Source organism: Odontesthes bonariensis, chromosome 16 (genome assembly GCF_027942865.1).
Source record: "Odontesthes bonariensis isolate fOdoBon6 chromosome 16, fOdoBon6.hap1, whole genome shotgun sequence".
Taxonomy (NCBI): Eukaryota; Metazoa; Chordata; class Actinopteri; order Atheriniformes; family Atherinopsidae; genus Odontesthes; species Odontesthes bonariensis.
The window spans coordinates 25,013,752-25,028,339 of record NC_134521.1 but is presented as its reverse complement, the minus strand read 5'-3'; the positions used below and the strand labels follow the sequence as shown (position 1 = coordinate 25,028,339).

Here is a 14,588-nt window from a genome sequence, read left to right as displayed (position 1 = left end):
TGGAAAGTTTATGATGGTTGCGTTCCGCACTTTGTATTAAGAATGTTCAATAAAGGTCTATTATGTACATTTTATTGTGGTAGCAGCAGTTACTGGTGAACTTTCACCATACCTTTTTTGTCGAACGATCTGCAGAGAATGACTTGGTTCTGTGAACAAAATTAATCAGGAAAGCCCACAGTTGCAAATATGCAACATTGCCTAAAATGATCAAAAATAGCCCAATTCCAAAAATTCCAAAAAATATTGGTTTATTCCCACCCAAAAAGATGCAAGAAGAGCCAAAATGATTTTTTTCAATGATTATTCATATGCTTGGGTGCTACAAGGTTAAGGAGTCATCAGGAATAGTTCTCCAGGCTTCTTGAAGGACGTCCCAAAGCTATTCTTTGGATGTCGGCTGCCTTTTGGTCCGTTCTCTGTCAAGATGATCCCTGCTTCAATAATGTTGAGGTCCAGGCTCTGGGGAGGATTCATCCCTCCATCAGACCTGTTGCCACTAGTTTCAGCACACTTCTTGTGTCATCTGGCATACCTCAGCCTTTTCTCCCTGCTTCCCTTCCTTAGGAATGACTTCTTGACAGCCTTCCATGGAGACCATGTCTGCTAAGGCTTGGCTAACAGTAGATGGATCAATTGAAGGGCCAGATATTTTACTGAGGTCCTGTATCAGGTCTGGATTTTTTCCAATTACTTTGGGACATCACTTTCAGATACTGTTCATCTGCTGTAGATAGTTTTCACCTCCACTTGTCAAAATCCTTAAGAAGAAGACACTGCACTACATGCATTTTTCTTTAAAATTGTTTTCTTTAAATGCATCTAAAGAAACGGGAACAAGCAGATTGCAATTGCCTTAAGATATAATTCAAAGTTGATTCTGTGTCACGTCGTCTGTTATATGTCGACACAACAGTTGTTCATTGCTTGAGTTGCAGTGCCGTTTTATGCTTTAATGAGTTACAGGTTAGTGGGAAGTGGCTCAAAACCTGGAAAACAATTGTTCAAGACCATTTTAAAAGCATTTTAGAAGCAAAACATAAAGAAATGAGGGGTGGAACAATATTTTTGTACAGTTTTGTGAATCCCTTTCAGTTCAGATTATCAGAATGATCTTTTTTTCTTTTAACTAAAGCAGGTTGGATTTAACTTTATTTGGTGTCGATATAATTTTCACATTATACAGTGCTGCCCTCCGGTGGCAGGAAAATCTCATTAAAAATGACATTACAAACACAAAAACCGGTCAGTGTATCTTTTTAACACATAAGACAGTTTAAACCTCAATGAACAATGAACAAAAAAGAAAAAAAAAATGATGATGATGCTGATTTTATGCTCATGTAACATGGAAGAAGAAGGCTATCTTTCACAGACATACAAACAGTGAAAAGAATGGAAATAGAAACAAAGCAACAGGCGAAATATTCATGGATGAAAGCAGGGTGGGAAAGTGTGATGACCACGGTCAAATAATTACTATCTCTGGATAGCATGGAGCAGAGTACAGTATGTAACATATGGTATTACTGCAGGAGTCTTTAGTGAACTTATTCTCCTCTGACTGTCTCATTTTCAGAGCAGTATGTGCAGCTCTTCTTTAGTTTTCTGTATGTACTCAGTTTTAAACTCAGTAGCTGTTTTCCTGCTTATAAGTCAGAGGTTGATCTCAGGTGGTCTAAGTGTTGCTACAATAGCGGAACTTGAAGAAGCACTCTGGAAAAATTCCCAGTCTTTACTCTGGCTCCCGTACAAAGGCCAAAACACCTGCTGCGCTGGCTCTGCTTTAGCCGGACAATTATTGACCGAGGTCCAGAAAAGAAATGGTGGTGGTTTGAACTCAAAGCCCACGGGACTCACCTCTGCTACGGGACACGCCAAAGACTTCAAGGCCAAAGGATAAAGGCAAGAGAAAAGAACAAGAATAGAAACAGAAACTGTGGAAAGAAAGATCAAGAGGGGACAAAGAGTGTGAGAGGAATTAGAGGAACAGCTTGAAATATGTTAGTAACATCAGGGGCAGAAACCACACCTCTGGATAACAGTTATGCAAACACAGACATATAATTTTTCCCATATTTCTCATGTCCACAAAACACATAATATCTAATGTAATGTTGATGCCACGCGGCCTTAAGGCCTAATTTCACTGGCCGGGACTGCCTGTTCCAAATGTCTTACAATGAATGAATTTGATTATCTTTCACGATGAGTGCATGTATGCGTGTGTGTGGACATGAAACACATCTTACCTTTTCCTCCAGGTCTTTAATCTGCCTCCTTTGGATTTCTGTTTTGTCTTCCAGATCTCGGATTCTCTGCAGTCATGGAGAGAAAACAAACATTTCAGAACCAGCACCACTGAACTACAAAACAATTCCCCTCTGAAAGCTTTTCTGTTTATCACACAATCCCTTAGAAATTGACCTGGTGGGCCTGGTGGAGCAGTTCCATCCTCTCCTGGAGGATCTGGCAGTCATACTCTCGACTCTTCCTCAGCATCTGCCTCCTCAGCTTTTCCACCGCCGACCGCAGCTCGTCCCTCTGATGCTCATCCAAAGGCTCACCGTATTTTATCACCTGATGGAGGAGGACACATTTATATACTGTACCATGATGGATTAAAAACTTGGTTATATGCTTAGTCACACTGTTTGACTGTTAAGTCAAAACAGGCTTTATGAAATCACAAGATTCCCAGAGGGTTACTGGGAGTATTTCAGGAATATCGTCTCCAAGAAGTTTATTTTGCGTGACATTGGTCATTCATTTAATTCCAAAGCCATCACAGTAATGGCATTCATTTGCAAATAGCCATGAAAACTAACCATTTAGGCCCAAATAACAAAGATTTTTCACACTTGATGAAATGCATGATCACAAGAATGCCTTCCAAGTAGTGATTATTTTTAACTACACATTTCTTGGAATTTTGTAAGAAAAACAAAAAGGCAAAAAAAAAAAACCTTGTCCTGCTGCAGAGCGTTGTATAGCGTTGCTTCCAACTCTTGGATTTGCTGTTGACGAGAGAAAAGAAGTTGTTACTAGTTTACCTGTTACACAGACACACATAAGCGTCCCTAAACTCCCTTCCTTAACCATATCATTGTCATGATATTAATCCTAATTTTCAAATCTTGTGGTCTGAAAGTTGCTTGATGTTGTGAGCCCACAACTTGATGCAAAGGCGAAGCACAACATACCATGTAGGCCTGGTCCAGGGTCTGTTTTCTGTAGTCCAGCTCCTCTTCCAGATATCCTTTCTGTTTACAGAACATATCCTGTACACGGTGAGCAGGTCAGCATTGATGATTAGACGGAAAGAAAAGAAAATTGAATCTATTACATATCAACTGTACCACGATCAATCATTTACCCCATTCAACATCATGTGTTTAAAGCTATTGTGTATGGAATTACAGCGAGTATAGACACATTTAAAGCACGTCCCATCATTTTCTACGTAGGTCTACCACTTATAAGCGGGAATTACAATCAAAGTCAAATTGTCATGAAACTTGGTGAAGAGGAGGCAGATCACCGTCTTTAAAATTGGAAGATCGGGTTTCCCAAAGCACCCCTTTGGTTTTACAAGTGGTTACCTCGTACAGTATAAGACAATATGCTGCTATAGCCCATGTACTCTGTGGTATACTCAGCGAACCATAAGGGAGCAACATTATGCATCAACCTTTTGCCATGATTTTTATTAGGCAGGGTGTTCACTGAGCACACATATTTGCAGTTGCAACAAAGACCTAAACCCATCAAGGGCAAATATTAATTATGGTGTGCATGTTTGGCAATCATTGGAGCTGAATAGAAAATATTTTTTTTACAGCTTCAAATATGGCTTCGGTCCCTGTACAATCAGAGTGAGAGTTTACTTTGCACTGGCAGCAGTAAGTCAGACTTGTTTCTAGTGTGCGTTGTGCTTTGTCATCGGTTCTGGTTGTGGCTTTTATGAACAGGATTTCTAGGCACAGCCATGGGGCAGACAGTTTCCAGTTGGGTCAGTTTAGGAACACACGTTCAGCAGACACTGGGGCAGTTTGCAGCCGAGTGTGAAGCTTCCGGGATAAAAATTAGCTCCTTAAAATCTGAGCCCATGGTCCTCAATGAAAAAGGGTGGATTACTAGTCGCTACCTCAAGTGGAGGAGTTTAAGTATCTTGGAGTCTTGGAGAGGGAGACTGACAGGTGGACTGGGTCTGTCCTGTGAACAATGAATTCTCTCTCCCACCCACTTGCCAAGTAGGGTCTCAGAATAGAGACACTGCCCCTCTGCATCAAAAGGGAACACTTGAGATGGATTGGGCATCTAGTCAGGATTCCTTTTTAGAAAGGCCTCCTAAGGGAGACGTTTCAGATATTTCTCATCAGCAGGAGGCATCAGGGCAGGCTCGGGACTTCTATACTTTTCAACTATAGCTTAGAAACACCTCAGAGTGCCTCTGGAGAACCTTGAGGAGGTGGCTGAGGAGAGGAACGGTCTGGGGATGTATGCTCAGACTATTGGCCATGTGACCCCATCCCACACAAGTGGAACAATATGGGTGGATGGATAAATATTGGAAAAATATTGGATATTGAATATATATATATTTTTTTTGGTTAAATTACAAGATCTGACTGGATTATTTCTGTGAACAGAGGAAATTCAAGAAATAATGAAATCATATCACAGATCAAAAAAATATTTTTTTTTATGTTAAAAAAACTCAAGACCCACCATCTCTATCTCCAGATCCACCATCTTCTGATGCAGCGCTGCCTCCGTCCCTTCTATCTGTTGAATCCACTAGAGGGCGACACGCAGCAACACTTAAGTGAGTGCAGCGCCAAACAATCTGCTATCAAATGAATCAGATTGAAGCTTTTTTTTTTTTTTTTACCTTTTCCGCTAGTGACAAAACAGTGCTAGCCTGAATGATAGCCACCTGTTCCTCATTCCTCAGGTTCTGCACAAAGGGAAAACATTGCATTAATGATGTGTCTGATTTAACATTGCATGCTTATGGCTCGAGTTACATGTAAATTACCCCATTGTCTCCAAGGATATCTAGTAGTTTGATGAGATCAGGTATGCACACATCCTGTGAGTAAAACAGAATAAGAGCCATAAATACTTTATCAGATTTTTTTTCTGGTCTCAGTTAGTTGGTAATTGGAAAAGACCATGAAAGGATTAATGGAGTTACGGCACCAGTCCTTCTCACCTTGACTCCCTCCTTCATACAGTAGATCTGAAGTGCACTGACTCCGTCAGAGAATGGATGCATCCTCAAATGGTTGAATGGAGGAGACCTTCTCTCTCGCTCCTACAAGAACGGAGAGCCACATTTTTACTATTCACAACCGTGCTGCAAACGGAAGTCTGACTGTGAGTCCTGTCATAATCCATAAGTAATGGGGTATTAAAAATCTTTCTCGTAAAAATGATGACAGCAGAAATGGCCGTACATCTGCAGAGATAATTATCAGCGTAGACATGAGACATTCTTTTCAACCACTTACATAACTTTCAGTAATATCTGAGCTGATGATTACATGAGAAATGACGGCTGCAAGTGAAATCATTTAAAAATCAATTTGCAATGTTGAATGTTGAGTTTACTCCCAACAGAAGAATCCCTTCAGGTTAAATCACACACCATGCGAGTCACATGTCTGCGCACATTAGGTGGCAGCTAAAGTCCTCACAGGCTGCCACCAGTTGGTGAACACATTGAGCACAAAGACCATGCCAGCTACTTATCAGCCTGACTGAGGCCGCCGGTCTTACATTATTGAGCAAACACAACAATGGAGAAATGAACTGAAATGATGCATTATGAGTGGCCAATGCAGCGAGTCACCTTTTAAACACTGATTCTGCTTTTTTATAGCAACTGTAAATTTAAGTGCTGCTGCTGCTTTTGGTATCTCTTGCTGTATTTTATTTCCTCCAACGTAAAAAGAAAGCTCAGTGTTTAGAAAAACTATATCATCATTGAGACACTGACCTCCAGGAAATTAGGTTATGAGATAACTATAGCATGTATTATACACAGAAGTGAAATGAGATTTCTCCTCTTTTAGGACTTTTAGGAGGATGAACATGGGTTTTGGGAACATGACAGAATCCTTGTATAAATGACCACAGGATGTGTTCCCAGAGTAGCAGAATACTTTTCTGGCACTCAATAAAGCACAAATAAAATGTTTTATGCTCACACTGCTGCATCCAGAAATTTGAGACTGACCAAATTGTCCGAGTTTGTGTTGCAAGCTTTGTTTATTTGGCACAAATTTTAAACCAAGATGAGCTTTATCGTGCTGGTTTGACAAATATTCTCTGGACTCACCTCCAGCTCCAGTATCCTGAACTCCAACAGTTCGTTTTGGTCTTTAGAGTCTTGAAGCTCCTGCTGCAGCCGACTGCAGCTCGATTCCATCTTTTCCACCTGAACAATGTCAAGAATAAGAATTAGGGAGATGACGTTAGTAGTATACAATAATATTCTATTAATATCTGTTTTAAGCTAATCTTCCAAATGTTATTGTAGCTACGATATGTTTGATGGAAATTAACTACACTATCTAAACATTACCACCTTAAAAAAAAAAACAGAAAAAAACCTTCTCCAACAGCTCCTGATTCCTCCGTAAGAAGAGCTGCTTCTCCTCAACCCATTTGGAGTCCTGAAAGACAGGTGATGGCTTTAATCAATCACAACCTTAATTTGGTTATTTTCAGCAGTGAATTCACTTTAGGTTCACATGTCACACAAATATACAATCCCCATTAAGTCTTTATCAAAAAAACTAATTCATTGTTTGAACTTTTAGGTTATCTTGTGTTCCTGATGTTTTGTCTGTGTTGACACAGCCTGAAATTCCAGATAGTTTCTTACAAAGAATGTAATCTCCACAACCGAATATCCGCATGTCATTGTAGATAACATGTTGGCAGGGAGCTAGATTGTGGAACTGTTGTAGGTCAAGATGTACTGAAACACTGGGCATTTCCCAAATAGGCTAAGTCATCAGATGATAGCTAATGTTTCCCCAGGCTGCTCCAACTCACCTTGAAAGTCAACTATGCAAACTGGAAAAGGGCAAACACACCATCTACCAGGCAGATGGCAGATCAAATAACTTGCTAAAGCCAATTGGCTGAAGAGCTAGAATGTCTTTTTAATCTAAAAAAATCTTTAGGTGTTGATCATTACATGAAGAAATGCTCTCCAGTTTAGAATAGCTGATACTATCGCAGCACTTTCCCACTGTTGACCATTATCACACAAAAAAAAACCAGCCTGTAACTGCCAGTGTAGAATGCAAACTGGTCTAATCCACTATACTTTGGCCCCAAACACACAGCTTGAAACTTGGGAAGATGGATTCTCTCATGACCTTTGCAATCTCACGAGGACTCGGCTGCCCCGAGAGGTAAATGTATACGCTGCAATCCATGCATGTACGCCTTACCTGTCCCCTCAAGGTTAGCTCCTTCTCCAAGTCTTCTATCTTAGCCTTATACCTAAGAACATCTGCTTGCAGCTGCTCATGAGCCTGAAACATCAGCAAAACAAAGAAAGAAACTCAGGTTTTCTATTCCTTCCACCAGTTGAGGAACAGTTAGCCATGAAAACTGGATCGGTTCAGCACAGCATTTAAAGTAAAACCCAGTGCAAAATGAAGGTAAGTGCAGAATTTAACAGATAAAAAAAAACAATAAAAAAACAAAAAGGATGCTTTGTGTGTTTGTGCACCATTCTCATGGCCACGTGATTTAGCTAGACTGTGCCAGCTGTGCCGGGGACATAGTTCAATGTCAGCTGTAATCCCAAACTAAGGAACCTGAATTAGTGCTGTTGTTGTAAGTTAGTGTGGGGGCAGCATATGTTATGTCCTTGTTGCATATGATTAGCATGGGAATGAAGAGGAAAACTTGTAAAAACTCTAAAGGTTTTGACCTGAATGAGGCTTTTCAGGGACTGTTGGGGTCAGAGATGTTCAGATCTGAGTTACCACAAGCTCCCCCTTAGGGAAGTGGTCTGTGGTGCATGTCAGCTGATCACAAGGCAGTCAGCACTCAATGCAGAGACAAACTAATACAGTAGAGGACATTCTAAGGTACAAAAGCTAATGTACTAATGTCCTCAGTAAAGCTCAATGTTTATCTACCAGGCAAATGAGATTTCACTTCTGTTAAAATGAGACAAACTAGATAATAAACATCAACATGGTCTCCCTATGGTACCATACAGTATGAGCCTCATATCACAGAATAAATGACAAAGCTGTTTCCAAAATCATGTGTTAGGTTAACTGTCTCTGGCTAGAGATAATCAAATTATCTCTAACTCAATTCCTACAGTCTTATGGAATACATTAGACACAACTATGGATGTAGCATGACCTCTACCTGAGGGAAAAACTAAAGTGGATTCAGGACAGTAATTTTGTCAAATTTCAATACAAAAGTGCATGCAGTCTATCGGTATCTGTACCTTTGCTTCCATCTCAGCATCCAGTATGCCTCCTTTCTGCTCCTGCAGCAGGGCGTAGGCTCGCTGTAGCGCCTGGTATTCCCTGGTCAGCTGACGGAACCGCAACTCTGATTCCTCGTTGGCAAGACCCTTGTTTAACACACAGAGTAGAGGTCAAATGTTTATGTACCAATGGCATTTCCAGTGCTGCTAAATGAACCGCACTGATGTGAATGAATATGAAATCACTCGTAAAACTGCCTTTGATAGTCGTTGCTGTTCTCACCTCAACCAGGTCTTCATCAGGAGTGGCAGGGGTTCTGTCCATGCGGTACGAAGCCACCGAGGACGTCTCAGAGTCCATAGACTCTTCGTCATATCCAAAGAAGGTGTCCACTACAATGTGCCTCTGAAGAGAAAAAAGGTGAAACTTTTTAAAAATCAAGATCTGACTTACTCTAATGTTGAATGTTAGATTATAAAACTCTGTTTGCAATATGTCAACAACTAAGTTAAGTTCTCATATTTAGTAAAATACACCTCTGCAGTCTCATCATGGCCTGTGTCATTGTTAGCAGAGAGGCTTTGCTTCTAATCGCTGATTTGCTTAACTACATGCAACGCCATTGGATGATGGATGGCCATGGAGAAAGTTTAAGACCGAGTCGTCCTTAAAGAAGGAAGAGAATACATTTTTCAGGTGCATCTTCAGCTGTAACAGCCTTAATTCTTCTACCTTTATTGGCCTCGAACTTCTTTTATGCCTTTTCTTTCTCAGCAGCTTTTCACGGTCCTGGAAACAAAACACAAATGAAAGGACACAAGATGAAACACCACTCAGAGGGTTGAACAAGGGATAACAGCTTTAAAACAAATGTTTCCCTCTGGTCGGGCAAGGCTTAGCAACTTATACTATCAAATATAAAAGCTCTGACAAACAATATGAGTGTTTAACATTTGAACAAATATGTGCTCCCACTTTGCATATTAGTTGTTGTTTTGCTCTTATGTGGTGGTTGAATCTAAACTCTTGGATTGTAGTTTGCTCAGTCAGGATATGAATTTATCATATCAGCACAATAAGAACCACAAGCTTAAAGGGACACTATGTAATATATTAAGTCATTTATTAGCTCAAATCAACATATTCATTCATAAATTAGTCTTCATTGGTGTAAAATGATCTCTGTCAAAAATCTCAATTATCCTCCTGAGTGAGGAATAACTTGTCTGCATCTACATAGAGCGGGCAAGCTCTATGGAGGCTGCCATGTCCTTCCGGTCTATGAAAAACGACGAAGTGCTGAGAGGGACATAAAGCACTTCGAATCGCGTTTTCCCCAACGCCAGGCCTGCAAGCGGAAATGACGTCATTTTGACGTCACGTCCGCCGAATGGCTTATTACTGGCGCCAATGGTAAATAGATTTTATCTTGGCTCTTAACTCACAAAACGAGGCATTAGAAAGTTTGTAAGTTTACCGGGAGTTTATTCAAAAGAACACTTACCAGATAGCAACTACACACTGCTGCTAACGCTACCGCTGCGTCGACGTCACTTCCGGTAACTCCAGGAATATGACTAATTGCATTGTTTGCACACCAAAGGCTATGTCAACTTCTGTTATCTGACATGTTATCTGTCATCTGTATTTATAGTGTTATTGTATGTGTGTTATGTAATCCTTTGTACTGTGTGTCTTGATGTATTTTTGTTTGTATGGACCTTGAGTCTGAATATATAGCTTCTTGAATCTTGACACATACCGCCTGCCGTAGTTCAAGAAGTTGCGACGCACATTTGAAAACGCGAGGCGCTAGAGAGCAAATTCATTCGACTTTGCAAAATAAAATTGCACCACTAGATAGATTAAATAGATAGATACATTAAATAGAAAGCTTCTTTTCTGTTCTGTTCTAACTGACCGGAAGGGAGATGACTGATTATGTTGGTTGTAAGGAATAATTGTTAAGCTCATTTGTTTTGTTGCACCACATGGTCATTGTTTAAGTCATTAGGATTCCATGAACCAAGAAGTACAGAAGCCAGGACTGTGTTTGAGTGTTTTACCCCTAGAGTGAGACAGTTTTTGTCTGGAAAAATTTCTCTTAGTTTCTCAGATACACATGAGGACCTACCATGTTGTTGTTTCTGGTCTTTGTAAACTCTTTGAATGATTAATTACTCATATTGTTAGTGTATCAAACAGCACAAAAGAAAGTTTCCTCTGCGTGGACTGTGTTCTTTCCAGTTTCCTCTGCTGGTTTTATGAAAGTCCATCTGTAGCCACAGGTTTAAGTGCTTTTTCTACATCTGTGTGCTCAGAATTCTCTCTGCCTTAGCAGAGACATCCTCAGGCCAGTGGTGTAAGGTTCTGATAACCCTAAGCCTACGTTCACCTGGGTGATGGAAGTCACCCAGGTGAACAAGACAAGACAATGTGAACAGGGCTTCAGATTTAAAGTTCCCTTAGTTGGTTAGGGAATGGTGGTCATTTATCCATCAGGTTGTCCTTAAATCAGACCAAGGCCTGCATTACATAAACTTCTTATCTTATCTTCTAAATCTTATCTCTATGGGTACCAAAGTAATCGACCATAAAATTTGATTTCGGGAAAAAGCCATGACAGATCAACCCTTCAAATGTCAATTTACGAAAAGCAGACTAAATTTCACAAGCATCCAAATGTACTAATCTGAAATAAACTATCTAAGTACAACTGTCCTAACCTCCACTTTTGCACCAGGTGGTGTTGGCTGTTTATTTGTACATTTATTTTCATGATATTTGTCAGAATATGAAGTTGTTTAGTAGTCAGGTTAAAAAGTTAAGAGTGTTCAAACACAGTAAAGGAGAGGTGAATATAGCCACAGTGACATCACCCATTGGTTCATGGACAGATGTTTTAATGCCCTGTGTTATACTCGAGCAAAAAACAGGTAAAAGGTAAATATATTCCATACTGTGTCCTGTATGCTAAAGTAGTTTTTATAGCAAATTCAGACACATACTCTCCCACACAACTGCTTAATCTTCATATTAAGAGAAAAAAAATCTAAATGAAAGCCAACAAATGTAAGAAGAGACCTACTCTTGTCAGCTCATCGATCATGCTTTGTTGCTCCAGGACTTGAAGTTTGAGAAAGGCTATTTCCTGGTCATCATGGGCCTGATCCAGGTCATTCAGGGACTTCAGCTTCTTCAGAGGTGGGTGGGAGCTTATCCTCTCCTTCTGCAGATACAAAGCATGAAATGAGAGCTGTCTTCTGACATCACAAAGTCCAACTGCAGATCAGCATGTGTGATGCTAATGTGACTTTGTGCTGACCATTTCATGGTTCTCCTTTGTTAGACTTTTCAGCTTCTCCTCCAGCTTATGGATAGACTGGGTCAAATCGTCATTCCTCTTAGTGAGCAGCTTGTTCCTGTCCAGCACAGGTTTGCACTGCTTTTCTGACTCTCGAACTCGCTTTAGCTGGTGGGGTGAAAAGTTCAATTTAAAATGCCTGCAGGAAAAGAGAATCTTGCAGAAAATGCAGTAGAATGAAAAAAAGGGGATTATCTAGATTAATCTGAAAAAAAAAATGATAGTTTAATTCTATTTTCAATCTAATGATTTGCTCCAACCAGTTCATTTCTCTCATCCACCAGCAGCGAATTGCGGTCTTCCAGCTTGCGTATGGTTGAGTTGAGTTCAGCCATGCGCCTCTGATTTCTCCTCAGGTCCTTAAAAGAATAGAAAAAAACAAAACAATGATTTGCAATTCACATATATGTCGTCTTTAGTTGTTCTATTGGTTAAAACCAAACTATCACCTGAGACTAAGTTACAATTTAAAATCAGGAGTAAGGAACAACAATACGGATTGAATAAATAATTGAGAACTAAGTGGGGCGACTTTATCTGTGAGAGTACCAACACCTTCAGTATGTGCCTGAATCTCATATGCATCAGATCTAAGTCACATGAGTGTGAATACGTGATGATTCACTCATAACCTGATGATAAATGTTATCCTTTTGTTGTTTAAGGAGATTTTATTTGAGCTATTTTTTATGGTCCTTGCTTAAAAAAAAAATATATACTATATTCAAGGGGCTTCAAGGTAAAATTGGGGTCCAACAGGTAGAAGCATTGGAAAAAGTTTCTCCCAAACAATATCTACATTTGAAATGTATAAAATTCTGCAGGCTATTTGCTCTACTTACGGGGCTGCCACAGTGCTCTGCGCCATCTCCAGCTCTGCCTGGAATCTCTCTTTTCGGGCTTCCCAAGCCACACTCGGACTCTTTGACCAGGAACAGTTGTTCATCCAAGGCCTCTTTCTGAAGCTGTAGCTTCTGCAAGAAGCCCGTTGTTGATTCCAGTTCTTTCTCCAGAGCAAAAACGGTGCGATCTTTAGATTTGATTTCATCCACCTGTCGTGAAGGAAGGAGAATATTGGCAAAACCGAGAAAAGGCAAAGAATGGTGTTTTATTTCTAACAACATTTGACCTCATTGGGAGTTGAAGATTTAGAAGTAAAAGAATGTCCTGCCTATCCTAGGCATTATTCTAAATGAAAATGAATCAATTATTGCTACACAAAATAAGCAGCTCAAACGTTATTTGAAGACATAAGATGTGCAAACAGATACATCGACTTACGGAAAATCATTCACAGATTAATTTCTAAAAGAATCTCATGTTTCCATACACATCTGGTCAGGTTATATGCACCAGCTGTCGACTTTTGCATAATAATTTGTGAGCACTAAAAGGTCATCGCTCAGTTTTACAACTGAAAAATAAGAAACCGTCACAATTTCTTCTCTCACTTTGATTTTGACATTTAATAAACAAACAAGAAAAATGCTATGCAAGCTAGTAATCCAATTGTGACTATGCTGATTATGAAAGTTTTTCTTCCAACTGAGGGGCCTTTCTTTGAAGAATACACTGTAGGGGAAAGGGTTCTTGGGGTAAAAGATTCACTTGAAAATATACCCTTCCGTACAAGTCTATTTTTCCACCAACATTTAGAAATCAATAACAATGATAATATTAAAAAATATTATATATGCCTTCCAAAAAAGGGCGAATTCTTTGAGGATCATCTGTTACCAAAGCAAGTAGTTACATTTTTCGAGAGGAATTGCGTCTTACGTCATCAACACAACGAGGAAAAACTTCTGAAAAGCTCAGGATTTAGATGCGGCAATTTATTTAAACATAACCTGAAATAAATACAAAAATATCTAAATGACTAGATAAATTAATCAATTTGCTAATAAATGCAGGGAAAGTAAAGTGAAATATGAGATTGTAAACATTTTTTATCCTTCCATGTATTTATCCATTATCTTTTCTTTGCATTTTCTCTCCATTTAATTCCCTGATCATATTTATATACACTGCCTGGCCAAAAAAAATGTCACCACCTGGATTTAACTCAGCAATTTGATAAGAGCCTCTTATTGGACAATTACTGCATAGGCAATTATCTTTCAGCTGGCAACAAGTTATTTAACCCCAACTGATGCAATGAGTAGCTTCTCATTTCTTAAACAAGCATGTCGAGCGACGCATCCCATGGTCTTGTTAGTCTGTTTGAGATGGGTCAAATCATTGGCATGCATCAAGCAGAGAAAGCATCTAAGGAGATTGCAGAAACTACTAAAATTGGGTTAAGAACTGTCCAACGCATTATTAAAAACTGGAAGGATAGTGGGGAACCATCATCTTCGAGGCAGAAATGTGGTCAGAAAAAAATCCTAACTGATCGTGATCGGTGATCACTTAAACGTTTGGTGAAATCAAATCGCAGAAAAACAGCTCGGGGCTATGTTTAATAGTGAAAGTAAGAGCATTTCCACACGCACAATGCAAAGGGAACTCAAGGGATTGGGACTGAACAGCTGTGTAGCCTTAAGAAAACCACTTATCAGTGAGGCTAATCGGGAAAAAAGGCTTCAAATTGCAAGGGATCATAAAGATTGGACTCTGGAGCAATGGAAGAAGGTCATGTGGTCTGAAGAGTCCAGATTTACTCTGTTCCAGAGTGATGGGTGCATCGGGGTAAGAAGAGAGGCAGATGAAGTGCTGCACCATCATGCCTAGTGCCTACTGTA

At 39.7% G+C, this 14,588-nt stretch overlaps 1 protein-coding gene across 2 annotated transcripts in view; it reads right to left on the bottom strand.

Annotated features, from left to right (window-relative positions):
- The window catches only part of jakmip2 (janus kinase and microtubule interacting protein 2), a 34,536-nt gene that overhangs the window by 2,682 nt on the left and 17,266 nt on the right, over positions 1-14,588 (bottom strand). The window contains exons 5-23 of one of the 2 annotated variants that reach the window (XM_075486689.1): positions 12,687-12,896; positions 12,105-12,203; positions 11,806-11,952; positions 11,569-11,709; positions 9,213-9,269; positions 8,763-8,885; positions 8,498-8,626; positions 7,473-7,556; positions 6,621-6,683; positions 6,347-6,445; positions 5,219-5,320; positions 5,042-5,095; positions 4,895-4,960; positions 4,732-4,800; positions 3,204-3,281; positions 2,967-3,017; positions 2,428-2,580; positions 2,253-2,318; positions 1,861-1,937 (exon numbers count right to left, since the gene is read on the bottom strand). In XM_075486689.1, the coding sequence (XP_075342804.1) occupies positions 1,887-1,937; positions 2,253-2,318; positions 2,428-2,580; positions 2,967-3,017; positions 3,204-3,281; positions 4,732-4,800; positions 4,895-4,960; positions 5,042-5,095; positions 5,219-5,320; positions 6,347-6,445; positions 6,621-6,683; positions 7,473-7,556; positions 8,498-8,626; positions 8,763-8,885; positions 9,213-9,269; positions 11,569-11,709; positions 11,806-11,952; positions 12,105-12,203; positions 12,687-12,896 (1,842 nt within the window). In that variant the 3' untranslated portion in view covers positions 1,861-1,886. The remainder of the gene's footprint in view (positions 1-1,860; positions 1,938-2,252; positions 2,319-2,427; positions 2,581-2,966; positions 3,018-3,203; positions 3,282-4,731; positions 4,801-4,894; positions 4,961-5,041; positions 5,096-5,218; positions 5,321-6,346; positions 6,446-6,620; positions 6,684-7,472; positions 7,557-8,497; positions 8,627-8,762; positions 8,886-9,212; positions 9,270-11,568; positions 11,710-11,805; positions 11,953-12,104; positions 12,204-12,686; positions 12,897-14,588) is intronic. The other variant, XM_075486688.1, reaches the window with a different exon arrangement.